The sequence below is a fragment of the Lepus europaeus genome, chromosome 20, assembly GCF_033115175.1.
Source record: "Lepus europaeus isolate LE1 chromosome 20, mLepTim1.pri, whole genome shotgun sequence".
Taxonomy (NCBI): Eukaryota; Metazoa; Chordata; class Mammalia; order Lagomorpha; family Leporidae; genus Lepus; species Lepus europaeus.
In genome coordinates, this window is record NC_084846.1 from 66,421,788 (window position 1) to 66,448,706 (window position 26,919).

At 56.9% G+C, this 26,919-nt stretch overlaps 1 protein-coding gene across 1 annotated transcript in view; it reads left to right on the plus strand.

The window, feature by feature from the left end:
- Positions 1-26,919, plus strand: part of IKZF1 (IKAROS family zinc finger 1) — an 87,292-nt gene that overhangs the window by 12,013 nt on the left and 48,360 nt on the right. The window contains exon 3 of the mRNA XM_062178155.1: positions 8,693-8,812. Within this exon, the coding sequence (XP_062034139.1) occupies positions 8,693-8,812 (120 nt within the window). The remainder of the gene's footprint in view (positions 1-8,692; positions 8,813-26,919) is intronic.

Genomic DNA, 26,919 nt, shown 5'->3' on the forward strand with positions numbered 1-26,919 from the left:
TGGGGAGGAGACCAGCATGGAGTCTGTATGGGTGCTCACTGGAACTCTTGGAGTTTCACCCCAGCCCGAGAACCTGGACAGGAAATCGTCCAAGATGAAACTAGTTCTGCTGTTAAATCTGCAAGTGCCTTGGAAGGAAGTAAATACCAGTTCAATTCTTGAGATGAAAATGAACTGATCAGTGTTGCCTAGAGCTTAGCCACACGCCATGGATGGTGTTTACCCGCTGGGCGGGAGGAGACGGGAGGAGAAAGCAGCTTGGGCATCGTGGTGGTGGGCACAGTGCGGAGTCTTGAGGATTTGTCCAGGAGAGAAGCACCTGAGTGCTCCCTGCACCACACTGGGCATGGCCGTCACTAGACCAGCCCTCCTCGTCATGGGAGGCCATGACACAAGACGTCGGGGTGGAGCCCTGGCTCCTGCCAGTGCTGGGGCTGGGTCACAGCCAGGCAGGCGAGCCTGCACGCTTCCTCTCTGCCCCAGTTCAGGCTGTCAGCAGTGGCCGCGGCTTTGGGGCCTCCAGCATCGCATGTGGGAACTTCCCAGGTGCGAGGCTGGTCCCGGAAGGCTGGCCTCTGTGCGAGAATGGTTGCCAGTGCTGAGCCAGCGCCTCGTGCTTCTGTGAGTTCATTGAATTCTGCGTTATGGTCCACGTGCACGCTCATGAGGGCGACCGGGACCTGCCGGGTGGTGCCGCCTTGCCTGGCCGCGGGGTCCCCAGGTCCTCCCAGTGGAATGGACCCGCCCATGCCGCAGAGACTTCCTCCTTCTCTGCTCCTCCCTTCCTTTGAAAGCCCTGAGTGTAAACCGTGCCTGGGTGAGGAACAAGCCCTGTAGGTAGCATTCGGGCTTCCCGCCCGAGGTGCCCTGTGTGCCTGCGTCTCCTGTTGCCTTGCAGCATGGCCTCTCCATGCACACGCCCTGCAGCGTGCCACTGCTGTTGTGAGACCGAGGGAGGTGCCCATGTTCACGGCTCCTGAAACGGGAGGATGTGACCACGCCCCTAGGAGAGAAGTCCCCTCCAGCCAAGGAAAGCAAAGAAGTGACGAAGGCGTGTTTGCAAAGTGTGAGCCAAGTTACACACATGTGCACAGAGACACACGTGCACACACACTGTCTCTGTGCTTGCACTGAGAGTTGAGGAAAATTCTGGAAGGATACTCAAGAATTTGGACTTCCCTGGGAGGGTGCATGCTGCCAGCAAGGCGGTGAGTTAGGGAAACCTTGCCTCTCCTCCACCTTGCAGAGGTATTTGGACTGATATTTAAAAAAAAAAAAGATTTATTTATTTATTTGAAAGAGTTACACAGAGAGAAAGAGAGGCAGAGGGAGAAAGAGAGAGAGAGAGAGAGAGAGAGAGAGAGGTCTTCCATCCACTGGTTCACTCCCCAATTGGCCACAACAGCTGGAGCTGCGCTGATCCAAAGCCAGGAGCCAGGAGCTTCTTCCGGGTCTCCCACTCGGGAGGACTTGGACCATCTTCTGCTGCTTCCCCAGGCCACAGCAGAGAGCTGAATCAGAAGTGGAGCAGCTGGGACTCGAACTGCTGCCCATGGGACACTGGCACTGCAGGCTGTGGTCTTCCCGCTAAGCCACAGCGCCGGCCTGGACTGATTATTTGAAGCACATACTTTTTTTTTTTCCTGCAGATACACAACAACAAAGAACAAGTTAACTTTAGTTCTCTGTGGCTTCACATGTGGCATCCCTGGCCTCTGGCCAGGAGCACCAGATGTGGTGTGTGCTGGCTGCTGGGCGTCAGTGAGCCTGGGCCGGGAGGAGGCCCTGCTCTCTGCCTTTGCCCACTGCAGCTCTGCAAACATGGACATGTGTGTGATGTGAAAACCACACACGGATTTCTTTTTTTCTTTTTTTTTTGCAAAAAGTAAACTTATGTTTTAACTCCATTTCTCCAAATTGGTTTTGAAATACCATTGTTTGACCAGAGTTGTCTGTCACAGGTGTCAGAAAACCAGGATATTAAAAAAACCCAAAGGCAGAAGACCCGGTCGTGGCTTCTGCTCCCCTGCTCTTCCTCGTTGCTTTCACCCTGCGCAGCTTCTGCCTGGGCGTTTTGCATCAAACACTCAAGGAGAATGTAGCCGGCCAGGTCCACACTGGGCTGGGTCTACACTGTGGTGGCCCAAGTGAAAGTCCGCCCCAACCCTGGAAGGAACAGGGGTCCCTGCTCTGAGCTCACCTCTTGGTGACAAAACTCACAAAAGCCTCATCTGCCTGGGAGGTTTGTTGTCCTTGAGGTTATGCTAAACACTGCATTGGTTCTGGGCTCAGGCTGGTGAAAGGAGAGGGTGGCTGGTGGGGTGGGGGTGGAGACGCAAGACTTTCTGAGAAAGAAAACTCTTTGTTTGCAAAGCTGTGGCCTGACAGTGCAGACACCCTGGAGGAGGCCTGGCTGCCTCCTCCATGGGGGCCCCGCTGACTCCTGTTAAAGCCCGGGGACCTAAGCAGTGAGCGGAGCCGGATGAGTTTGTCTCATTCAGCAAAGATTTTAAGGATACTGTTCCCATGTCTCGGAATTCGGTTGAGCTTCTCCAGCTAAAACCAGCTTCAGATTCCTCATTTCCAAAGTTGGGGAAGTGGCAGGTAACCGTGCTATAAAGATGTGCATTTGGTCAAACAGGAGTTGACATTCTTGACAAGAAATCCCAGGACTGTCTGTCATCACCCTCTTTTCTCATAACATGCCGGATGCTGGCACTTTCACAGGGCTCAACCTCACACATGTGAAACGCTTCAGAAACAGAGACATGCGCACTATCTGCCTTTCTCCAAACCACTTGGTTCTTTATTCCTCAGGGACGAGTCCCACTTGTGGACTGTGCCTAGTGTACCGTGTCTTGCATACAGTCGGTGCTTAATAAGTGCTTGCTGGCTTGAATCCGCAGGAGTTGGGAAAATGTTATGGATAGACCTGCAGGGGAGTACAAGCTCTGCTTGCCTTGGGGGAACATCTCACAAATCCTCTGGGTAGAGTTATTCCTATCTCTGCATCTTTCTGTTGTCAAGTTTTCCCAAAATGCTTGATAGGCAGGTGCAGTCCATCATGGTTTGGAGCCAGCCTGTGGGAGACAGGACCTGTGCAGGACCCATCCCTGCCCATGCCTGTGGGGCCCAAGACAAGGTGCTTCCTGCTGTGGTGTGGTCTGTAGCAGCAGCAGGCCCTGGCTGAACACCGCCCTGTCTGGTGGATGCTGTGTTTGGGGGCTGTGGCCTGACATGGCTGCTTGGGGAGAGGAGGTGCAGTGGAGGGGATCCCCTAGCAAGTCACAGTGAGCCCCAGTGATGGGTGCCCCCAACATTTCCTCCCTTCACGCTTACGGGGCCCCTGAAGAAGGTGCACTTCCCACCTCTGTCTGCAGGGAGCCGAGACTCAGAGAGCTAAGTGGCTGACTCACTGGAAGTCCTCTGGGGGCTGAGTCCCATTGAGGCCTGGATCCCTACTGTTCAATGAAGTGAAGGTCCCTATCGTGAGCTTTTATTTCCTCGGGTAGGATGTTCCTTTGGGTGCTCATGTAGGACCGGGTGAGATAAAAACCCGGGAGCAGGGGAACCTCAGCACTGTCCTGGGTGAGTTACAGTCTGCTGTCTGCTTGCAGTGGATAAGCTAATTATGCAAGTTCTCATCTAAGTTGCCCAAAAATCTGCTGGTGGGCAATGCATCATTTGAAAACGTAGGCAATTAGTAAACCGAGCATGAATTGATATATTTGTAATGTAGCCAGAAGTTTCTTCCATTTTTCAAAGTGAAATTTGAGTAAGTCTTCAAAATGATTCCCTCTAAACACTTGCTATGTTGCTGTCTCTGTCTCTGGTGTCCATGTGCCCTGGGGAAGATGTGGGAACTCCGTGCTGTCTGGCATGGTGCAGCGCACCAAGTGACACCGCACACTTGCTCAGCGTGTGAGAACCACACACCTCACGCTCGCTTTGTCCTCAGCCCAGTCCTGCGGGCTAGACCTTGGTCTTGTGGTGTGGTCGCCTCTCACATGTGCAGTCCTGCAGCGGCCAGTTTTCCACCTGGTCACCCCAGAGCCGCGTCCCAGATCAACAGATCCCACCCACAGTGTGTTACTGTTGGGGTGCGTCGGCTCGGTTTAATACGTTATTTTTTCGTCTTTTTTCAATTTTGCATTTTCAGTGACTAGGTGGACTAACGTGTTGAATCCTCAACCTGTGAAAATAATCCGTGGGAGGTTTTCCACCTGTGAGCTCCAGCAGGGAACGGCTGAGAGACTGGGACCGCGGCTTGCCCATGAATGAGGTCTAAGCAGCCACTCACACTTTAGGGCTTTTAGGCAAATCAGACGCCGGCTTTGAACCCGTTGCTGAATTAAGGGCAGGCGGGGCTGGATTGAGCAGAGCGCTTGGCGTCCTCTGAGTAGACCTGACTCTGCTGCTCTGGTTCTGCCCGCTAGGAATTCATCCAGATACACTGAGACCGATGTTTTATTCTCCTTCTCCCCATGGAGTCCCCTCTGCATGCAGCGTCCTTATTGATCCACCTGACCCATGGTATTTGAGAATCCTGAGCCCCACTGTTTCCATTATTCCCTTTCCCACCCCTTACAGACAGGGGTAAAAGTGCTGAGAGCGAGGCTGGGGAAGAGGAAGGCTGGCGTTTAGTTCGGTGCAGGACCCCAGGATGCACGTGGGTCCTACGACGCGTGTCTGTCGTCATGAACACCTCAGGAATTTGTGGTTGACCTTGCTCCCTGATATATCAGGTGCATTTTTCATAACAAGCGGCCCAGAACTGTTGCTGCATTTTGGCATGAACTGAGCACAAAGGGCAGCGTTCCTTCATCAGCTGTCCCAGTCCCCACAACCCCTCTTGCTCCAGTGTGCACGGCGTCCACAGGGGCTGGGCACCATCATAAACCCATGCAACCTGGAGCCCGCAAGAGCTGCATGCCAGCTGTCCCGTGCCGCTGACCTTGCATCTCATCGGGGGGTGGGCACCATGGAAGCAGTAGGGATCAGGATTCTAGGTGCCGTGGGCCAGCTGAGCAGCAGGGACTCTGCAGAGAAGGGAGACGAGCACACCTGTGTACCTGCACGGAGCACTCCCAGGTGAGCACGGGGATGGCCAAGATAGGAAAACAAGTCAAGACAGCTGGGTTTCTCATGCTTCCCTCTCACCCGTGGAAGGGACAGCAGGTTGATCCCAGAAACAGGCACACACCCCGTGGGCCAGGTACACCTGAATCCCTGGAGAGGCCCCATGGTCATCCCCATGAGGTGCCTCCGAGGCTCCTGGAGAGGGTGGGTGGCCTGGGGGCCTCACCGTCCAGCCTCCCCACACTGCAGTGGCCCTCTGGACAAAGGAGATCTGTTTCATATGGTTTCCTCTCTGTCAGCTTATCTCGTTATCGTACCAAAATGAAAAATAAAAACAGATTTCTCTGGCATTCTGCAAGTCTGAGGACCCCTGTCCTGGGCTGTCCCCTTACACAAACACAGGCCGGCAAACGCTTCAGAGACCTGCTTCTACTCAGAGTTCCTCCTCATTTCCTTTTTCTTTTGCAATTTTTATTTATTTGTTGGGAAGGCAGAGACAGAGGCAGAGAAACCGTCCATCTGTTGGTTTACTTTCCAAAGGCCTCCAACAGCCAGGGCTGGGCCAGACCAAGCTTGGAGCCAAGAGCTCAGTCCTGGTCTCCCGTGTGGGTAGCAGGGACCCAAGTACTTGAGCTGTTGCCTGCTGCCTCCCAGGGTGCGCATGAGTGGAAGCTGGAGTTGGAAGTGGAACCTGGATTCAGATCCAGGCCCTGCAACACGGGACGCGTGTGTCCCACGCGATATCTTAACCACCGTGCCAGACTCCCAGCTGCCCATCTCTGAAAGAAGTGGAAGCTTGAGATCATCCGCTTTAGAGAAGTGAGAGCAATCCTGGCTGGATGCACAGGTCCAGGGCTTTCACAGTGCAGAGCACCTGCCATCACGTTCTCTCGGGCCCTTTGTTTTCCTCGGGAAGTTCTTAAGCTCTGTCCATCTTTAACTATTCATCTGCGTTGGCTGCCCAAATATGCCCAATAATGCTGCTTCTGAAAACATGCCAGCCGTGGTCGTGACGGCTCGGCTGGGATGTTAAACGGTGATGTCTGTTTCCTAGACAACATGGTGCTGTTCTTCCAGCATAGCCTGTGCCTCTGCAGGTTCTATTTTCAATATTCCCGTAAAAGTGGCTGCGTTTATTGGGGATGATTTCACAGGTCTAGCCAGTCCTCTGAAATGTTGGCCTGAATCTTGGGGGAGGGGCTCTCAACCCACTGAGCAAATTGGACACCACACCCAGCCATGTTTTCCAGGTCATTTTCCTTAGATCTGTCACCTGCATACCCTCAGAAGCCTGGGTTTGTCCCTGTAGAGGTGACATGGCCCGTGGAGCCAAGCTGCAGGCTGAGCGGTGACATAAGTCTTCCTCGAGGGTCTCCAGGTGGCCTGGGCCCTGCAGGCAGCTCCAGTGGGCTCCCCGGCATCCTCTTAGGTCCTCACCAGCTGGGTCTCGCATGTGGCTTGCGTCCCACAGCGCTGGCTTACGTAGCCCGGGGGGTGGGGGGGTGGGGGGGGGAGCTACAGGAGTTGCAGCTTCCACAGAGAAGGGGGCGTTTCCTACCAGTCCAGCTCCCCACTCTTGGGTGCATCAGATGGGGAGAGTTCCTATCACTAGGGGCTCCAACCAAACTTAATCCCATCCCTGGTGAAAGGTGACGATAGGACCAGTGCGTGGCCAGCGACACCAGCATCCCATACTGGCCTGAGTCCTGGCTGCTCCACTTCCAATCCAGCTCCCTGCTCATGCACCTGGGAAACTCAGAGGAAGGCGGCCTGAGTACTTGGGCCCCTGCCACCCACGTGGGAAACCTTGATGGAGTTCCTGGCAACTGGCTTTGGCCTGGTCCAGACCTGGCTGTCGTGGTCATTTGGGGAGTGAACCAGCAAACAGAAGAATTCTGTCTGACTTTGTCACTGTGCCTTTTAAATAAATAAATAAAATCTTGAAAAAGAAGGGTGCCATCCTGGAAACCCCTGTGTCATTGGGTATGTCCTACTTTGTGAGCGAGAGGCAACTTTCCTACTTCCGTGGGTTTTGCTTCGCGGTTGCAAAGGGAAGGCGTCATTCAGCACACTTCCCTTGCCTGTTTGGGGGCAGCCATTTTCCCGATCGACACAGGGCCCCTTCCCTCGCTGCTCCCCACCAAGTTTAGTCAAATGAGGCAGCTGGCAAAGCAAAGCTGGCTTTGAGAAGGAAGTGAACAGACTGAACGTGTGTAGCTCCACTCAAGGCACACAGGCCGTGTCCTCGAAGGCACTTCGACAGGGGTGGGTAGATGGGATCAGCCCCAGGGGAGCATTGGTGAAGGCAAAGAACTTGGACATGAAATCCTCTGGAGATTTGTTCAGTGGCAAGCATGAGGGAGATGTGCACAGCATGCCTGCTAGGGTGTTCATTGTGGTGATGTTTACTAATAAAAAACTGAAACATAGGTCCAAAACTAGAGAAAGGATATAAATAATCGTAGGGTACTCATGACAGATAGAATTGTGGACAAGCCACAGGCCTGGAAATGTGTTCATGAGAACGTCTAAAACTAGTGCATTTTGGTGCCGGTGCTGTGGTGTAGCAGGTAAAGTTGCCGCCTGCAACATCAGCCTCCTATATGGGCACCGGTTCAAGTCCCAGCTGCTCCACTTCTGATGCAGCTCCCTGCTAATGTGCCTGGGAAAGCAACTGAGGATGCTTAGGCCCTAAGCAGATCCTTGGGCCCCAGCACCCACATGGGAGACCCAGAAGAAGCTTCTGGCTCCTGGTTCCTGGCCTCAGACCAACTCAGCTCCAGCCATTGTGACCATTTGGGGAACGAATCAGCAGATGGAGGATCTCCAACTCTCTGTCCCCACCCCCACTTCTCTGTAACTCTGCCTTTCAAATAAATGACTAAATCTTAAAAAACTAATGCATTTTGAAAAATCATCTTAGTTTTCTTTTTTATTACTAAATCATACAATTTATACAGAATACAGTGTGATAACTTGATACATGTATTCAGTGTGTGATGAGTTAGCACTTCCATCTCCTTAAATATTTTAAGATTGTTATCTGTAATAAATGTGTATGTATGTGTACACACTCAGACACCATAATTTCATTTACTTATTTGTTTGTCTCTATGAGAGACATAGATAGCGATCTCCTATGCATTTACTCCCCAAATGCCCAAAACAGCAGGGGCTGAGCCTTGCTGAGCCAGGAGCTGGGAACCCAGTCCAGGTCTCCCACATGGGTGTCAGGGACTCAAGTTTTTGAGCTGTCATCACCTGCTGTCTCCGGGGTATGCATTAGCAGGAGGCTGGAGGTGAGGGAGGGCTGGGACTCCTGGCCCCTCAGCAAGAGACGTCAGCACCCCAGGCACTGCCCAGACGCCGGTCTTCCACAATTCCAGTAGATCCCGGGCGATGGTGGTGGTTCGCTCTGCACATCTGTGTTTCCTCTGGATTGCTCTGTGGCGGGTAGGGACAGGGCCCACGTTCTCGTGTAGAAACAGAAGTGGGCGAGAGTCCCAGCGGAAGCAAGACCTCAGCAGAGTCACCGTCATTTTTGCTGCCCCCTCGAGGAGCCACTCTGAACCCCAGGTGAGCCCCACACTCAGCTTCCTCCTTATGTCCTCAGGGAAGGAGAGCCCCCCGGGGAGCGACGCTCCGGAGGACGGCGATGAGCCCATGCCCGTGCCTGAAGACCTGTCCACCACATCCGGAGGCCAGCAGAGCTCCAAGAGCGAGCGAGGCGTGGGTGAGTCAGGCCACGTGGGTGCCCTCCCTCAGGCTGCCCACACCCTGCTCCTGGGAAAACGTCGTCTCTTTGTGCCCCTCCCGGGAAGTGGCTGGGTGACTGGAGTCATTTCATCCAGCAGTGTGCCCTGGTCATCGAGTTAAGGACACGTGGTGCAGGGGGCAGCGTGTGTGAAGTCAGAGGGCCGCCCACACGCCCAGGGCTGTGGCGGAGCAGGGAGAGCCTGCCGCGGGGCACACCTCCCTCGGTGGCCCTCTCTGTGCTCAGCGCCCCTGCAGGAGTGTCAACGCTGAAATGCATGTGCTCCTTGTGTTTGGGCAGTGGGGCTGCTTATGTTCAGAGCCCTGGGCCACGGGAGCTGCAGCGGGGCCATGGATGGCACCCCTCTAATCTCTAGTCGTAGATTGGTGAATGGGGTTGTAAATGTTACAACAGTCTGGGTCATCTAAGTTGGTGAGCATGTGCTTAACTTTTCCATGAAGAGATGGACGCCGAGCCGTTGCAGTCCCTCCAGTGGTTCACTTACCAGGCCACAGTATGCGGTCAGAAAACTTCACCCGCCCACTTTCTTGTAAGAACGCGGAGGCCCGGGGAAGTTCAGAGAATCCGCCGTGGGTTGCAGAGTCAGAATCAAACTCAATCTCTGACCCAGGCACTGGTTTCCCTCTGCCGTGCCAGGTGCCCATCGTGAGCTGCAAGCCGGTGGTCCTTGGGATATCGAGCTCCTTTATTTAAATCAGGAGAAGCCTGCACAGTGGAGAGCCGTGCACCTGCACAGAGGTCAGGAAGGATGTGTAGGTGAGAGGAGTACAGGAGGTCAGGGCAGGCGGCTCCCCGTGGCCCGGCAGGAGGGCGCGTGTGTGGCTCCTGGGCTCAGGAAAGCCTCCTTGGCCATCCGCCCACAGGGCGTCCTGGAGCAGTTCCTGAGGTGTCCCGCGTCTCAGAAACCAGGTTGACCGGGATCCAGTGGTTCGTTTTTAAAACAACAAAATAGCTGTGCAGTTAGTTGCACAAATGTAGACGTGGCTGAAGCTGTGAGTGTAGGTGAGTCAGGAAAGCAGGCTTACGCACAAGCCCTTTTTCCCTGTTAGCGAACTCTTCCGTGTGTGGGAAGAGTGAATGCCCTTCAGGGGCGTCGCTCTGGCTCGCACAGAGGTGCCAGCATCGCTTCAGGGACACAGATGGACCATCTTCCATGGGGCAAGTGACACAGGTCTTCCCTCCGCTGTGAAGAGTCCTTTCCAGACACGTCTGCATGCATTAAAAAGTCAATTAAGTCAACACGGTAAGCCTGAGACAGTGTATCCATGTGAGGAAAATGTGCAAAGTGGCCTGTGGACAGCAGCTGAGGGGGTGCCCCATGTCACCCCCATATTTGGTCCTCACAGCACCCAGTGTGATAAGCTTTGCTCACCCCCCCCCCAAGGTAACAGGTGTACCTAACAGGTGCACACAGACTCAACTCAGTAGAGGCTCAGGGACTTGGGACCCAGAGAAGCAATCCATCAACCATGCAAGTGCAGAGGAGGCCCAGACAGGCTCGGGGACACTGGGGTGATAGAGGTGGCTGCTGTCTGAAGTCCCGGCAGCCACTGTAGAGAGCTGAGAATCCGCTGGTTCCTGGAGAGTGAGGGCAACACGTGGTGCCTGGGCATGGGAAACTAAGGCATTACTGCTGGTGCTCTTGGAATGCCCATGTGCCGCCTCCCCTGTGACCTTTGACCTGTGCTGGTCTCCTGGGCTGGGGCGGGTGCGTCAGCATGGGCGTCTCCTGGAGTCCCTGCTGCCTCTTGACATGCTGGTGCATTCTTCCTAAAGAGTTTGGAAAACTTACATTTCAGAATCGTGAAGTTGGAAAGCCCTGGGAAGCCCTCAGAACTAGGTCTGTCCCGTGGCACTGACGTCACCCTGAGGGTGGGCAGGAAGAGCCATTTGAGGGGCCCTGGGATGCTGCCGGATGCATGGGGGCTCTCAGGGGCCCTGGCAGCCAGGGAGCCGCCACTTGCCCAGGAGAGCCGAGTGCACAGATGCTGGTGACAAAGCGAGCCGGACACAGGAGAGGAAGTGAGGGCAGGGGCCCGGAGGAGCCAGCTGTAGGCGGAGACCCAGGGAAGAAGCTCACAGCAGCTGTGCCGGGCCTGTGCCCTGTGCCCTGGAAGGAAATCAGGCGGCCCTGGTGTGTGGTCACAGGTGGCTTACCGAGGCAGCCTGCGCCGGGTTGAATACTGGAGCGTGTGGATAGCGTGGGGGGAGCGCACAGTCAGGCAGCACTGGTGTGACAGCAAGGGAGCAGCGCACAGTCAGCCCTCTGTGCCGTGGGTTCCATGTCCACAGATTTAGCCAGCCCTGGATCTGAAATCTGATAGGAAACTACCTGCACAGCATGTGGACAGCCCTTGTCCTCGTCCCCAGGAACACAGCAGCTGCATCCTACTGGGCGGTGTGAGTGAGCCAGGGGCAGTTCAAGCGTGGGCACAGCGTGTGTGGGTTCTAAGCAGGGACCATGTCACTCGGCGTCAGGGACTTGGCAGCGGCCAGCTTCTGGGGATGCTGGGGACCAGCTGGGACAGGCAGGGTCGCTCCCAGGTTAGAGGGTGTCCACTGGAGGCCGTGCTCCAGGTCAGGACGGAGCAAAGCAGCACCAGAGGGCAGGACAGGAGCGGAAGCCTCCCGAGCCAGAGGCAGGCAGGAAGAGGAAGTGGGGTTGTTGAAACGTCGTAGGCCGCAGAGCGGGCGGAGTGGGTGTGGCACAGGCCCCTTCTCCCCTGCCTTGTGCCTCTGAGCAAACACCTGTCCCAGAGCAGCTCCCAGGGCCAGGCGAACAAGCACAGACCTCGGTACGGATGACACAACGGCCAAGGGCAGGAGAGGGGCGTGGCTTGTACAGGAGATCCGTGTGGGGGTCCCTGAGCAGGGGAGAGGGGCCTGCTGAAGCTTCAGCTGGGAGGGAGAAGGGGGGGAGAGAGGGGAGGGGGGAGAGAAAAAGGAGGGAGAGAGAGAGGAGAGGGGGAGAAAAAGAGAGGGGGGGAGAGAGAGGAGAAGAGAGGGGAGGGGGGAGAGGAGGGGGGGAGAGAAAGAGAGGGGAGAGATAGAGAAGAGGGAAGGGGGAGAGAGGGGAGAGAGGAGGGTGGGAGAGGAGAGAGGGGGGAACGGAGGGGAGAGAGGGGGGAGAGAAAGGAGGGAGAGAGGAGGGGGAGAGAGAGAGAGAGGGGAGCGGAGGGGGGAGAGAGGAGAGAGAGAGAGAATAGAAAACAGATCTCCTGGCAGCGTGGGGCTGGAAGAGGATTTCCTTAGTTAGGAGTTGATCCTGGAGGCAGCCGCCCGCTGCAGCAGGTTGAGCTCCGCCTGATCATTCATTTCCCAGTGCCTGGGGTGGAATCCCGCCCTGAATCCGGTGCACCTTCCTTCTCCTGTGCCTGGGAGGCAGCAGGTGATGGCCCAATGCCTGGGTAACTGCCACCCACTGGGAGACGAGTGAACCCATGGATGGAAGATAACTCTTCCCCAACCCCGCCTCTGTCACTCTGCCTGTCAAATAAATACACGGAAACTACAACCCAGCCTAGAATACACAAACCCAAGATAGAGCCAAGACAAGGGAGAGGGTGGGGCCTGGTTAGCGCAGGAGCAGGTGGAGGGAGAGGGTGGGGTGGGTGCCCGTGGCGCTGTCCAGACCCCGCGGGGAGCCGGCAGGGCCAGGGCCTCGTTCAGGCGTGGACGGAGCACGGACCATGCTCAGAAGCGGATGGGTGGGGGTTTCACGGGCTGACGTCATTCCCAGAACAGAGGAGCACCGCGTTCCCGCCATGTGTGGCGAGAGGGCAAGCAGCGGCCAGGAGGGCCCACGTTCTCCTCCAGTCTGCGTGTTGCGGAGGACTCGCGTGGGCGTGCAGCAGGCGCGCGTGACGGGGACAGGAGAGGCCCTCGGCTCCCTGACATGGTCGTGTGACACCGCCGAGAGCTGGGGTGCCTCCGGCAGCCGCCCAGGGATCCCCGCTGCAGGACACGGTAGTCGTACACCTGCCGGGGGTGGGAGGTGGGAAAGTGGATCGAAGCTGACCGGGGGTCTTCAGAAACCCTCTCATCTAGGAATTGGAGGGACGCACGGACCAGAGCGTTCTAGTGTGATTTTCTCCCTGGAATGAACACGGCCACCCCACAGGGGAGAAGGGAGTCGGGGCGTGGAGCGGCGCGCGTGGGAGGGGCGGGGCGTGGGGCTGCGCGGAAGGGCGGGGCCAGGGTTTGCCGTGCAGGGCCTGAGGAGGACCAGGCCCGGGCGGGGCGGGGCGGGCTGAGGGTGTGCCTGTGGGCGAGGGCCCCGCACACCCTGCACCCGAGGGCGCTCCTTGGGCGGCGCTCCCAGTGTGTGGGGCAGGGGAGGGCGATGGCTCGGCGTGGCTTCAGGACGGAGGCCCGCAGGCGTCCAGGGCGCTGGGCTGGTAGGGGGACTGTGGCAGAGATGTCGAGAGAGGAGCAGAAGTCCGCTTTTCTCGGGCTCGTTCGCCTGACGCCAGAATTCTTCTCCTGAGCCTGAGGCTTAGGGAGGCAAAGCGTGCCCTCACCAGAGTCACGTGTGCCTTAGGACAGTCACACGTGCGTCAGGGGTCACGTGTGCCTTAGGACAGTCACGCGTGCGTCAGGGGTCACGTGTGAGGGCAGTCACACGTGCGTCAGGGGCCATGTGTGAGGGCAGTCATGTGTGTGTTAGAGGTCACATGTGAGGGCGGTCTCATGTGTGTTAGGGGTCACGTGTGTGTTAGAACAATCAGGTGCGTTCGGTGTTCTACTCCATTTAAGCTTTGAAACCACACCCAGACCTTGCAGGGCGGTGGGCGAACAACTGTACGGTTCTCCTCGGCTTGGGAGCCTGCGGCCAGAACAGCAAGAGCGGGAGCGGCCTGGACTCTGCAGACGTGCGGCTGTGGGCCTGAGTATGGTGAGAGCCAAGGAGGGCGCTGCTACCTGTGAACGCGCGCCAGGCCTCTGGGCCCCTGAGCTGGGAGGGGCATTTCCTGCTGCTCCGTCTCGTGTCCTGGCCCTGCCGGGCCGTCGGCCAGCCTCCGTGCCATGGGGTCACTGCCCGAGGTCGGCAGGCGAAGCTTCGCCGGGCCAGCGGCTCCAACAGGTGTACCAGTTACCTTACCACAGACATCATCCCCACCTCATGGGCTGTCCTTCAGGCTTCCCACTTCAGAGCAGATCTTGTTGTATGATCCTCCCGAGTTGTCTTTTGGGTCCGTTTTCCGTTACCCCCGGCGTGTTGCTGAAGACGCTAGGAAGTCCTGTCGTCACAGAAATTCGCGGCAGCTTTGGCAGCAAGATTTAAAACAGGAGACCGCGTCACTCAAACAGGAGACCGCGTCACTCCCAGATACCACCGTGTGCTGGGTCCTGGTAGAGACAGATGAGGCCATTCAGAGAAAAAACTGGGGTGTGTGTGTGTGTGTGTGTGCATGTTCACACTTCCTGTGTGGTGTTTGTGTGCATGGCGCGTGGGTGCATTGTGTGTATGTGTGTGGTGCATATGTGTGTATATGCACTGGTCTATGTGCCTGGCAGGTGTATGTGTGTGGTGTATATGCACCTGCTCTATGTGCCTGGCAGGTGTATGTGTGTGGTGTGTATGTGTGTATATGCACTGGTCTATGTGCCTGGCAGGTGTATGTGTGTGGTATATATGTGTGTATATGCACCTGGTCTATGTGCCTGGCAGGTATATGTGTGTGGTATTCGGTGTGTAGATGTATGCCTGGTGTATGTGCATGGCATGTGTATTTGTGTGGTGTATGTGTATGGTGTGTGGTATTTGGCATGTGTGTATATGTGTATGTATGTGTAATATGTGTGTGCATGTGTATGGTGTGTGTGGTATTTGGCATGTGTGTATGTGTATGTACATATAGTATGTGTGTGGTGCATGTGTATGGTGTGTGGTATTTGGCATGTGTGTATGTGTATGTACATGTAGTGTGTGGTGAATGTGTATGGTGTGTGGTATTTGACATGTGTGCACATATGTATGTGTAGTGTGTGGTGCATGTGTATGGTGTGTGGTATTTGGCATGTGTGTGTATGTGTATGGTGTGTGGTATTTGGCATGTGTGTGTATGTGCCTGGTGTATGCAGGGCTGTGGTATTCAGAGGAGATAACTCTAGCTGAGAACATGCTTCCTGTGTAGATGGGCCCCACTGGTGGGCCATGCAGGCGGCTGCACACCATTCTGGCATCGGTGAGGTGTAATGTCTGTAAGACCCTGACAGCTGTGGGTGTGGGGCACCACTAGACATCACGCATGTGCACTGCTGTGACATTGTCACTGTCTTCACCATGGTGCACGTGGAGTTCTAAGACCCCTGGGATGGGAGGACACTTGCTGACAGGGAGGAGCGCTGACACGCTGCCCTAACACGGCTTGAGACCCCTGAGCCATGAAACTCACAGGGAGGGCAGGGCTGGCAGCTCTGTGAAGAGACCCCCAAACTGCTGCTCGTCCTCCGAGCAGCGGGAAATTGGCGGCAAGAGGAGTCCTGTGGGGCCCTGCCTGGCCCTGTGGAGCAGGAGACAGACCACTGCCCTGGCGACGGGCGTGACAGGACACGGGCTCCTGCTGTGGGCTGCTCCCTGCCTGCACACGAGGCCAGCTGTGTATGTGGACATGGATGACCTCAGGATCGTGGGTGCCCTCCTTGGTGTGGCCCAGAGCAGAGAGACCCCCATGCCAGGTGCTGCCTGGCACCTGCCCACACCACCACCCCCGGCCAAAGTATTTAGAATTAGGATTCGCGCAGATCCTCCTGCTGCTGGCCCTGTGTTTGATCCAACTCCAGTGTCTCCGACGCTCAAACAGTGAGTGGATTCGCCCAGTAACCATTTCTGCCGAGCGCTCCACTACCTCTGAACCTCACAGCTGATGGTTAGAGACCCGTGGCTATGAAACCACGTGGCACAGCAGACTCAGGGGCATCCAAGGCGGCTTCTTCAAGGACAGAGACAAGGGCAGCTCTTTCCTAACTTGACGGGGGCGACTTCCAGGGCAGCAGGGCTCTGGGCAGGGCATTGAAGGGAGTCATCCCCTGGAGTAGGAAGAGGTGAGGAGGAGAGAGAAGAAAGAATGGGGTAGGCAGGGGTGAGAGGCACAGCTGGGCCCTGGACTGCCCTGGGTAGCAACCACCATTGCTATGGAGAAAGCCTGCCAAACACTATTTTTAACGAATTATTTTATTTATTTAAAAGACAGTTACAGAGCGAGGTAGAGCCAGAGAGAGAGAGGTCTTCCATTCCACTGGTTCATTCCCCAAATGACCGCAACAGCTGGAGCTGAGCTGATCCGAAGTCAGGAGCCAGGAGCTTCTTCAAGGTCTTCAAGGACTTGGGCCATCTTCTGCTTTCTCAGGCCATAGCAGAGAGCTGGATCAGAAGAGGAGCAGCCGGGACTCAAACCGGCGCCCACATGGGATGTCGATGCTGCAGGCTGGGGCTTTAACCCATTGTGCCACAGCACCAGCCCTCCTGACAAACACTTTGAGCTGTGTAAGGCCCCTGTCAGATTTGTGTTAGCAAAATCGCAGCCGTAACAGGAGACGTGGAGAGCCTACCAGGCTGTGGGTGCAGCGGAGAGAGGGTGTGCACTGGCACGGGGAGTAGGGAGAACTGGAGGCCTACCTGGCAGTGTGTCCGCTCACCTGACGTGGGGTCCTGTGGGACATACAGAGCAGGGCTGACTTGGGGCGCCGGTACGGTCCTCGCCAAGGAAGCATCTGGACTGCGGGAGTGGAGGCAGCAGAGCCCGGGCCCGCTGAGGGAGGGCGTCAGCTCAGAGGGCCGCGGAGGTCACTGTGAGGCCCGTGCGGCCCTAGGGGAAGAGAGCCTTCGGTTGTGAGAAGAGGAAGCAAACGAGGAGATGGCGCTGAATTGCTTGCTTCAGGTTAAATTTCTAGAAAGCTCTATGAGTGCACCAGAGAGATGTTAGCCGAGGCGAGAGAGCGGCCATGCGGTGCGTGGGACAGAGCCTCTGGGGGTCCCTGCTGCTGTCCCAAGAGTAGCTTGGCAAGGGTGAGGTGGAAGGTGGACTGCCAGTGAGCAGGCAGCGGGGGAGGGGCCTCAGACAAAGGGGAAGGGAAGGGGTCGTGGGAGGGAGGGGCCCTCAGAGGTGGTCTTTCAGAGGAGAATATTGAAATACGTCTGAACCGATGGGAAGAAAAACTGCATTCTAACAGCCGCAGAGGAGTCAGGGCCAAGAGGGTCTCCTAGGAGCTGGGCTAAGGCATCGCGTGGCCACGTCCTGGGCCTGGAATGCTTCCTGCGGTCCCTGCGCGGCCCCTGTCGCTCGGGCCTCTGTCCAGGTCCCCACACAGGCATCCCCGCCGCCCTCTGTCTCTGCTGCCTTCTAACTGCAGCAGCACACGCCGCACTCCCAGAGGAAGCTCCAGCTTCATGTGGCCCCAGCACCTGCTCATGTCCGAGCACGTGAGAGGAGGGCCCAGTAGTGGCTGTGGGGCGGACACGTGGAGCAGAGGCCTTGTTTCATACCAGGAGGGTCCTGTAGTGGCCGTGGGGCGGACACGTGGGGTGGACACGTGGAGCGGAGGCCTTGTTTCATACCAGGAGGGCCCAGTAGTGACCGTGGGGTGGACACGTGGAGCGGAGGCCTTGTTTCATACCAGGAGGGTTCAGTAGTGGCCGTGGGGTGGACACGTGGAGCGGAGGCCTTGTTTCATACCAGGAGGGTTCAGTAGTGGCCGTGGGGTGGACACGTGGAGCGGAGGCCTTGTTTCATACCAGGAGGGCCCAGTAGTGACCGTGGGGCAGACACGTGGAGCGGAGGCCTTGTTTCATACCAGGAGGGCCCAGTAGTGGCCGTGGGGTGGACACGTGGAGCGGAGGCCTTGTTTCATACCAGGAGGGTCCAGTAGTGGCTGTGGGGCGGACACGTGGAGCGGAGGCCTTGTTTCATACCAGGAGGGTCCAGTAGTGGCCGTGGGGTGGACACGTGGAGCGGAGGCCTTGCTCCATGCCAGGAGGGTCCAGTAGTGGCTGTGGTGTGGACACGTGGAGCGGAGGCCTTGTTTCATACCAGGAGGGTCCAGTAGTGACCGTGGGGTGGACACGTGGAGCGGAGGCCTTGTTTCATACCAGGAGGCTCCAGTAGTGGCCGTGGGGCGGACATGTGGAACGGAGGCCTTGTTTCATACCAGGAGGGTCCAGTAGTGGCCGTGGGGCGGACATGTGGAGCGGAGGCCTTGCTCCATGCCAGGAGGGTTCAGTAGTGGCCGTGGGGTGGACACGTGGAGCGGAGGCCTTGTTTCATACCAGGAGGGCCCAGTAGTGGCTGTGAGGTGGGCACGTGGAGCGGAGGCCTTGCTCCATGCCAGGAGGGTTCAGTAGTGGCCGTGGGGTGGACACGTGGGGTGGAGGCCTTGTTTCAAGACAGGAGGGCCCAGTAGTGGCCGTGGTGTGGACACGTGGAGCGGAGGCCTTGCTGCATGCCGAGATGAGGATGGGAGGGTGGAAAGGACAGCTGAGGGGAGGGTCAGGGCCATCCCTGGTGCCCCTCACCATGAGTGCTGGGGTTCTCTCAGTGGACACCAGAACTGGGGCAGCAGGGCTCTGCTTGTGTCACACTGGCCCTCGCATTGCAAGGTGTTTAGCTGCCATGGCACACACGGTACCACCTCACCCTGTCTTCGTGACACCCCAAGTGTCCCCACTTCCTGCCCAGGTGAGCACCCAGTTGGAAGGGCCACCTGTTCACCCCACTTCCCCTTCACGTCCCTCAGCACCTACACTCACAAGAGTTTGCAAATCCATGATCTCTGATGAGCCACGACTGCTTGCTGTAGGTAGGCATGTTCCAGAACACCGCGTGAACTCGGAAGGAATTCCAGCAGAAAGCTTGGACTAGGAAAGCTCCCATCGCATTTCAGCAGTTCTGCCGACTTCCGTGTCGTGTCTCCAGCTCAGTGTAGCTGAGTTGAATCCTGACACACGCCCTGACTGTGTCTGACAGCCTGAGCTCAGGATCTGGGCGCCCTCTCTGGTTTGCGGAGGCTCCGTCATGATGGGGAGGCGAGCACCACTTCCTGCTGCTGGGTTTTGGGTCCCAGTGTTGTTTTCTGCTTTGTTCCATCTGTGCTGAAAGAAGAGTTAGCTGTGTGTTTAAACAGCCAACTGACATTTCGTTAACTTTCCTTCTATGAGGGGTTTCACAAAGAAATGGAAAAAAAAAAAAAAAAGCTGCTGAGTTGTGGTTGCCGGTGGCTTTGGCACCTGTGCTCCTGGCTGCCTAGGACATTTTGTGATTTGGGAAGTGTAAATATAACCCAGAAAAAAAAAGCTCCCCCTGCTTTTATGCAAAAGTGGAAAGGTTTAAGCAGAGCCGCACTCTAACCAGCGCCCTGCAGCGTTTCCAGAGAAGCGGGTGAATTCGGGGGAAGTGCCGGCTCCGGGCGTCTGCCCCCGGCCCTCTCTGGCCAGTGCTACTCAGTGGCTGCACGGAAGAGCCCAGCTTTCCTCGGGGTCTCTGCAGGAGCCGCGTTTCGCAAAGTGCCTGGTGCCTCTGTGGGACTCGGGGTGTGCTCCAGGGCCTGGGGCTTCAGCTGGAATCGGCTGACTGGTGGACATCCGGAAACACCTCCCTGGCCAGAGTCCAGGCTGAGACTCCTGGGGGCTTGAAGACCACCATGGCTGGAAGTGTTCACACTGCAGAAATTGATAGAGGCTACAAATTGGGGCCCTTTTATTTATTTTGTTTTTGAGAGCTGCCTTACCCCCATGCCACTGCCTAGGACAATTCTAACGTCCTGACGGCAACAACGAAGTCTGAAAGAAGGAACTGCCTTGTGGATGGAGCCACGCCTGTGCGCTGTGGGGGGAGCTGGGCACGCTGACCTGCTGGGGCGGGCGGGGGCAGGAAGGGCTGAATGGAGATTGTCCAGCGAGAGTCGCATCCACAGGCTCTGCTCTTGGTATCACAGCGTGGGAGTGTGCAGCCGGCCTCTCTGTGTGAACGCGGACGCTGCTGCCTTAGCATTTGGTGAGGTCCCTGGGGCAGCGCGGCTGCAGGCGGATTCCATGCCTTACCTGTGAGACACCTTGTTACTTCTGCTGCTATTTGGGTTTGAAGAAAACGCAAAGTGAGGCTTGTCTAAAGGACATGAGTATGTGACTGGATTACGTGACTTTTCCAGAAGAGACTTGACCTCACAGTGTCCCTCAGATCTGCCCCTGACATGTGTGCGCAGATCCGGGGGTGACCTCAAGCCGTGCCCGTGCCTGCGGTGGCTCCTGAGGGCACCCTCCCAGGGAGGGCTTAGCCAGAGCTGTCACTCCGAGGGGTGACCAGAGACTGACGCTGCCGTGCAAGGCGGCAGACGCTCCTGGCACGTTCTGGAGCCACTGGGCGAGGAGCCCCACACCCTGCTTCGTGGGATCTTGGGTGGCAGTCGAGGGTGTGTCTCCGCCAGGCTGGCTGCCAGGAGGGCCCGTCCTCTGCAGGCTGCCAATTTCACTGAAATCGCTGGGCTGTGATTCCGGCGAGGCCCTGAGTGTCCAGCGTGTGTCGCCCAGGCTGGGTGTGAGCAGCCAGGGCCCAGCTGCCGCCGTGGCCACTGTGGCCCTTGTCCATTCAGCATGAAGGATGTCAGCCTAGACCTGAACTCTGGCTGGAATGAGAGGAGGACTTTTACAGCAGCCCTGCGGGTGGATGGATGATTGTGTTTACTGTTGTCCTGGGGACCAGCACAATTGTCGCTTCTTTTGCAATATCTCTGCTCATTCCAGCTGCACTTGGTGGCAATAAAAATAAGAACCCACGGTGCCCCAGGGCACTTCTGTCAGCGTCTCCTCCCGCTGCACTGTGTGATGATGGCACTTGGGTATTACCTGGTGTAGTGACCACTTTCTCACACTTAGCGCTCAGGCCTAAGCAATGCTTAATGAAGTGCGTGTTCAAAGCCACGCTGTGGTGTACGCGGAGTGGTTTCAGCCCTGAGGAGATAACAGAGTGCGTGTTGTCATTCTGAAGGCTGCATTTCGTCGTCGTTCGGAAGCAGGTTACGACTCGGATGTGATCTCCGCCCTGGCTTTTGAATGGCTTCACGGCTGTGGGAGTAACGGTTTGTTAAGGGTTCATGTTTATTAGTTTATTTTCCTCATTTCGGTACCTTTTTTTGTTATTGACAGAGTGTCCCCTAAAACCTGTCCCTGCATTCAGCCTGCAGTGTGCATGCGGACCACACCATGTGCACACACGTGTACGATGGCAGGCGTGGCATCCGTCTAACCAGAGGCTGGCCCGACAGCCCCCGCCTGGCTTTCTCCCTGTGACACGGGCGGCTTTGACAGGCCTTGTTGGAGGGTGAGCGTCTTGTGGATGAGTGACAGCCAGCATCTCTGGAACATGTTTGTGCAGTATGGAGCCAGCTGCTTTAGGGGAGCCCTGTGCTATGGAAGCAGGATGGGGCTTGCAGTTCCTAGTGGCCCCATTAAGAAATAGCAGGGCTGTGGGTGACGTTTGCCTTCATACACTCGCCTGAACTCAACTGCGCCATGGAAACAGTCACCGGTGAGATATCGTGATTTTTGCACGAAGCCTTTGAAACCCGGTGTGTGCTTTTTGCCTGCAGCACCTATCGGTGGGGACTGGTGCTTTTCTCAGGGCCAGGAGCCGTGTGGGGTGGACGGCCTGCCAGAGGGGCAGATCCCAGCAGCTCCAAAAAACAAGCTGAGGTTGACCCTTGCTGAATTGTGCCCAGAATTGTCACTGCTCTCCAAACTGTCTTGATTGCATCTTCTCTTCCAAACGTTCTCCCCGTTGTTATCACAAACAGTGTAGAGTGTCTTTTAGCTCCGTTGTGTTCCCACATGGCAGTCAGAGAATCTGGATCCAGTGTAGTTTTAACCCCCATTGACTTTATTTTATGAAACTGGTTGTTTGTTTTAAAAGATTTATTTATTTATTTGAAAGAGTTACAAACAGACAAAGAGAGATCTTCCATCTGCTGGTTCACTCCCCCAATGGCCACAGTGGCCAGGGCTGGGCCAGGCCCAAGCCAGGAGCTTCTTCTGGGTCTCTCACGTCAGGAGCAGGGACCCAAGCACTTGGGCTAACTTCCACTGCTTTCCCAGGCACATTAGCAGGGAGCTGGATCGGAAGCGGAGCAGCCAGGATATGAACTGGTGTCCATATGGGATGCCAGCATTGACCTGCTGTGCCACAGTGCCATCGCCTGTGGCTCTGTTTTAACCATGGGTCTGGGGGCATTTCATTAAGTCCAGAGTAATGAGAAGACAGTGACATGGAAACCTGTGAACCTAAGCAGAGCAGCTGCATCAAATGCAGAAATAGGCAACTTTTGGGCTTCCTGTCCATCATTTGCTTTTTTTTTAAAAGATTTTTATTTAGTTATTTGAAAGTCAGAGTTACACAGAGTGAGGAGAGGCAGAGGCAGAGAGAGAGGTCTTCCATCCAATGGTTCACTCCCCAATTGGCCACAATGGCTGGAGCTTCTTCCAGTTCTCCCACGCAGGTGCAGGGGCCCAAGGACTTGGGCCAACTTCCACTGCTTTCCCAGGCCACAGCAGAGAGCTGGATTGGAAGAGGAGCAACCGGGACTAGAACCGGCACCCATATGGGATGCCGGCGTTTCAGGCCAGGACGTTAACCCACTGCGCCACAGTGCCAGCTCCCATCATTTGCTTTTATTCCTAGGGACTGCCTGTGGTCTCTGTGTTAAGTCAGGAAGTCCTCTTTAATTCCATTGCACAAAGTGATTGCTTTATGGACATGTAGCACGTTCTGTAGCCTGCCATGGAGGACCGGCTCCAGTTAACTAAGCATCCAGCACCGACACTGACACCGTCACAGCTGTGGCGCTGCCTTGCAGCAGGGGCAGAGTCTGGAGCCTTGCGATCTCCCTGAAGAATGGCTGCTGCCGCCCCAGGAGGCCATGGAGCAGAGGAGGTGAAGGGAGGCGTTTGTGTTTAACAGGAGAGAGAGAAACAGCACACGGCCTGCCTGAGGTCTGAGAAGGCCAGTGTGGTGTGAACCCCGCACCCAGGTCCCACGCGTGGGTGCCCAGGCATCTGACAGCCCTTCTGGGTGCAGGCCAGACCCAGCCTTCCTGTGCAAGGGACACCTGTGGTAGCTGAGCCCTGCTCCCCACTGAGCTCAGGAGACAGCCTGTGCTCCTGTGGCCGCTGCGTTCCCGGCACACTGGGGTCCAGGAGACCGAGCCCCCACTGCGCCCTGAGTGTGCTGCTGCTGTGTTGTGGTCCTGTTCCCTCTCTCCCTTCCTTGAGCCATAGATATGGGTTCATCGAGGGTTTCTCACTGGGTCTGTGGACCAGTGGCGGAATTCTTTTGCCCAGGAGTAAACGTTGTGATGGGGCCAAGAGGAAAGGGTGCCTGGAGCTGTCAGGTCTACCTCCCTGGGTGACGATGGGTGGCCTAGAGTCGTCAGAGGCACCGGCGTCTCCGGGTCATTCGCTTTTGTGTCTGCTGCTTGTTGAATGAGTTAAGTGGGGTTGTCTAGTCCAGGGCTCATTGACAAGGAAAACAACTTTCTGGTAGAAAGGGACTGAGGCAGGGCAAAGCTCGTGGTCTGAGCCCACGGTGTTCAGCCACAGTGGTCCTGTGCTCCCTGGCTGTGCAGCAGGGATGGGGTACGGACTGGAACGCTAAGCACCTGCCCAGCAGACATGACCCTGGGAGTGTGCATCTTTCGCATTGCTTGCACTTGCTTTTCGTCTCCTTCCTTCCATGGCTTTCAGAGACGCCACACAGCCAGGCCTTTGAACAGCCGAGACTGTTTTGTTTTTCTTTTAGTCAAATGTCCTTTTCAGTCTAGGCCTTTGGGGGAAGTGTTGTGTTAACTTGGGGAATGCTGCTGTTTTGTTCAGGAACAAGGTCCAACTGTGAGGTTGTGAGAATTCTTTCCTGGGGTAACTTACGGATTGGCCCCATAAACCAAACCCAGAAACCCCAGAGGACAAGCCGGGCTTGTTGTAGACACTTGAGGCTGGAGCTCTGGGTGGCTCTCTGTGCCTCTGCCTTAGCGGGAGTTGTGACACGTGGGACAGGCCGGATGCAGAACTCCTCACTGAATGAAGCCAGCATTTCCCCGCGTGCCAGAGGCATGAGGTGTTTCAGAAGAGAGCGACTTTGCCCTCTGCCCTGTGCCCACTGTGTGCGTGGATGCCCAGGTCGTGCCCTTTGCCCCCTGTCCCTCCTGTAGACCCCTGATGAGGGCCTGGCTCCTCCAGGCCCCTCCTCTCCAGGCGTCCCCAGCCAGGGTGAGTCGGCCACAGTTCACCTTTGCATACTTCACTTCACACCTCCAAACTGTTGTCCTCGGCTCCCAGGGCGCCTCACAAGTCTTCCGCCCTCTGGGTCAGTGCAGGCGTGTCCTAGACAGAGCAGCCCGTGCCAGCACTGGACAGGTGTCACCGCAGTTGTGCCTGGGTATCTGTTCCTTGTGTGCAGGTCAGTCGCAAGCCCCTGGCCATCAGGTAAGCCCTGTCTGTCCTGTTGCTTCTCGGTCACTTAACACAAGGCTGGGCAGCAGAGGGGAAAGGAGTGGACATCCTGACTCGCAGCAGGGGTGGGGGACGTCTCTGCCAAGGACCATTTCAGGGAGAAATGGAAAGTGGCTTCTAAAAATACAGATTCCATGGAGGTGGGAAATGTAGGGGACGGCTGAGTTACTTAGAGCAGCATGGCCTTCAAAGTGTGGTCATAAGCCCCTGGAAGCTGGTGGCCTGGACGTCAGTGGGAAATCAAAGACACGCGAGAACAGGTTTCCTCTGGGAGTTCAGGACCCCATGGTGTGTCAGAGAGCCCTACCGTACCCTGCCCCAGGTTGGAGGAAACAGCAGGCACAGGCTGGGCGTGGGGTCAGCGGCACAGGACCAGGCGGAGGTGGGGACAGAGCAGCCTCGGAGGACCAGCTCAGGGGGCAGGTGCTCCGTGAGCCCCTCTTCCGTCCTAGGTGCCTGCGAGGCCCCGGGCTGGACGGGAAGACAGCACTGACGGAGTCAGAGGTTAGGCAGAGCAGGAAGGATGGAAGGGGAGAAGACAGACATCAGAAATGGAAGAAGCCATCTCCTTGTCCACCACACATTCTGCGTGGTTCTGAACATCCCTCTCAAGGCAGAGTATTTCATGAAAATGTTGGGTTTGAGGCATTGAAGTTCACGGCTGCTTCCGCTGGATTCGCTGCCTGGGACCAGAAAGACCGGGGCCAGCCTGTCTGCAGGGAGTGAAATGGGTGAGAACTTAGAAGCCTGAGCGTCCAGCACTGACGTCTGGCACCACCCAAGCACCCTAGAGCCAGCTGCGTTCATGGTGGGCGTGAGCACCCTCGAGTTGCTCCATGCGGAGCCGGCCCCTCCCATGACAGCAGCTTCCGGGAGGTCACCCGGCCCTGGTGGGGAGTTCTGCCACGCCCTCAGCCTCCCTTCCCGCCGTTTGGAGAGGGCGGGAAGCTGAGGTCTGAGCCTGCCTGCTGCTGTCACACCGTCTGGGGTGGAGCTTGGCTTGTCGTGGTTGAGGACGGCTGGAGTGGGCCTGACGGCGTCTCCCTCACGTGGCCAAGCTCCCTGAGTTTGCTCAGAGTGTAATGGGCAGATGCCAGGACACGCTTGCCCTGTTGCGTCTCGCCGTCTCACACTGCCCAACGTTCTTCCTTGAGCCCGGGGCCCTCCTGGACATGGCGACGACCGAAGAGCCTCGGTGGCCTTGGCAGGGAGTGCTGGAGTAGCGCTGAAACCCCGCCCCCAAGGGAGCTCCCCGACACCTGCGGCCTCCCCCGTGCCGTGCACTCTGGGGGTGACGGGAGACGGCCGCCCACGCTCCCCGTGGGGCTCCACTGACCATTGGTGTTGCTGCTCTGTGGACACACGGGGTCTTGAGCACCTTTGCAGCAATCTAGAACTGAAGGGCAGAGCGTGGGTGGACCCCAGCCTCCTGACAGGCACATGGCGCACAGTCACCGCCCGCCTGAAACTCTCAGCTAAGAACTCGGCAACAGCTCGGAGGACCCGTCCCCTCCTCTCGCGTGGGAGCCCTTGGTTCCAGGACGGAGGGGCGGGCTGGCCGTGGTTGCCACCGCGCCTCGCTGGGTGGTTTTCTGTGGTTGGTGAGCGTCTTCGGGGAACACTGGGTGTGCCAGGTGCAGGCACAGTGCTGAGGGAGGCTGAATTCCCGCCGTGGCCTCACATGGTTCCATGAATTATAGGGGGGCAGGGGGCAGACACAGGCACGGAAAGAGTTCTTAGAAAGTTCAAATGAAAGGGAAACCAGGCAGAAGCTGCGCTCCCAGCAGGCACAAGGCCAGCTGGGGGATTGCTGTCCCCCTTGTTCCCCAACCCCCAGGGCAAGAGAGCCCAGGCACCAGGGTCCACAGAGAATCCAGGGCCTATGGGGAGAGCATTAATTCCTTTTATTATTATTATTAGGAAGAGGGAGAAGGAGAGGGAGAGGGAAGGAGGGAGGGAGGGAGGGAGGGAGGGAGAGAGAGAGAGATCTTGTTCAGTGGTTCATTGCCCCAGTGCCTGCAGTGTTCAGAATTGGGCTGGGCTGCAGATGGGAGCTGGAACTGGATCCAGGTGTCCTGTAGGGGTGGGAGGGACCCAGTCACTGGAGCTGTGGCCTCCTGGGGTCTGCAGGTAGGAGCAGGGGGGAGGGAGGGAGGCCATCTCACACGGGATGCGAGCATCTTAACTGCCAGGCAGAGCCCCCGCCGCTAATCTAGGATTTTAAAAGGTGTTGCAGAGCCTGTGAGAAATCAGTTTGGGGCCCTCCTCTCAGTGCAAAGTACAGGTTTGGAACACAACAGCTTGTGTGCTTGTTTTATCGATTCGTTCAGAAAATGGTAGGTTTGAAAATACCAGTTAGGAGTGAGGCATGGGATGAACCCTGTCCGTGGAGGACCTCAGCAGAGCCGGGAGGGGTGGGCCCAGGGAGCAGCCTGGACTAGGACCTCCGGCCACCAGCACCGTGTGGCTTTGGGTTGTTCACACTGCTCCCTGCGCCGCTGCCAGCTACCCCAGGGGATGGGCAGGAGCAGCCAGCTGCTCGCTGCCTGTCTCACAAGCACACTGCACAGGC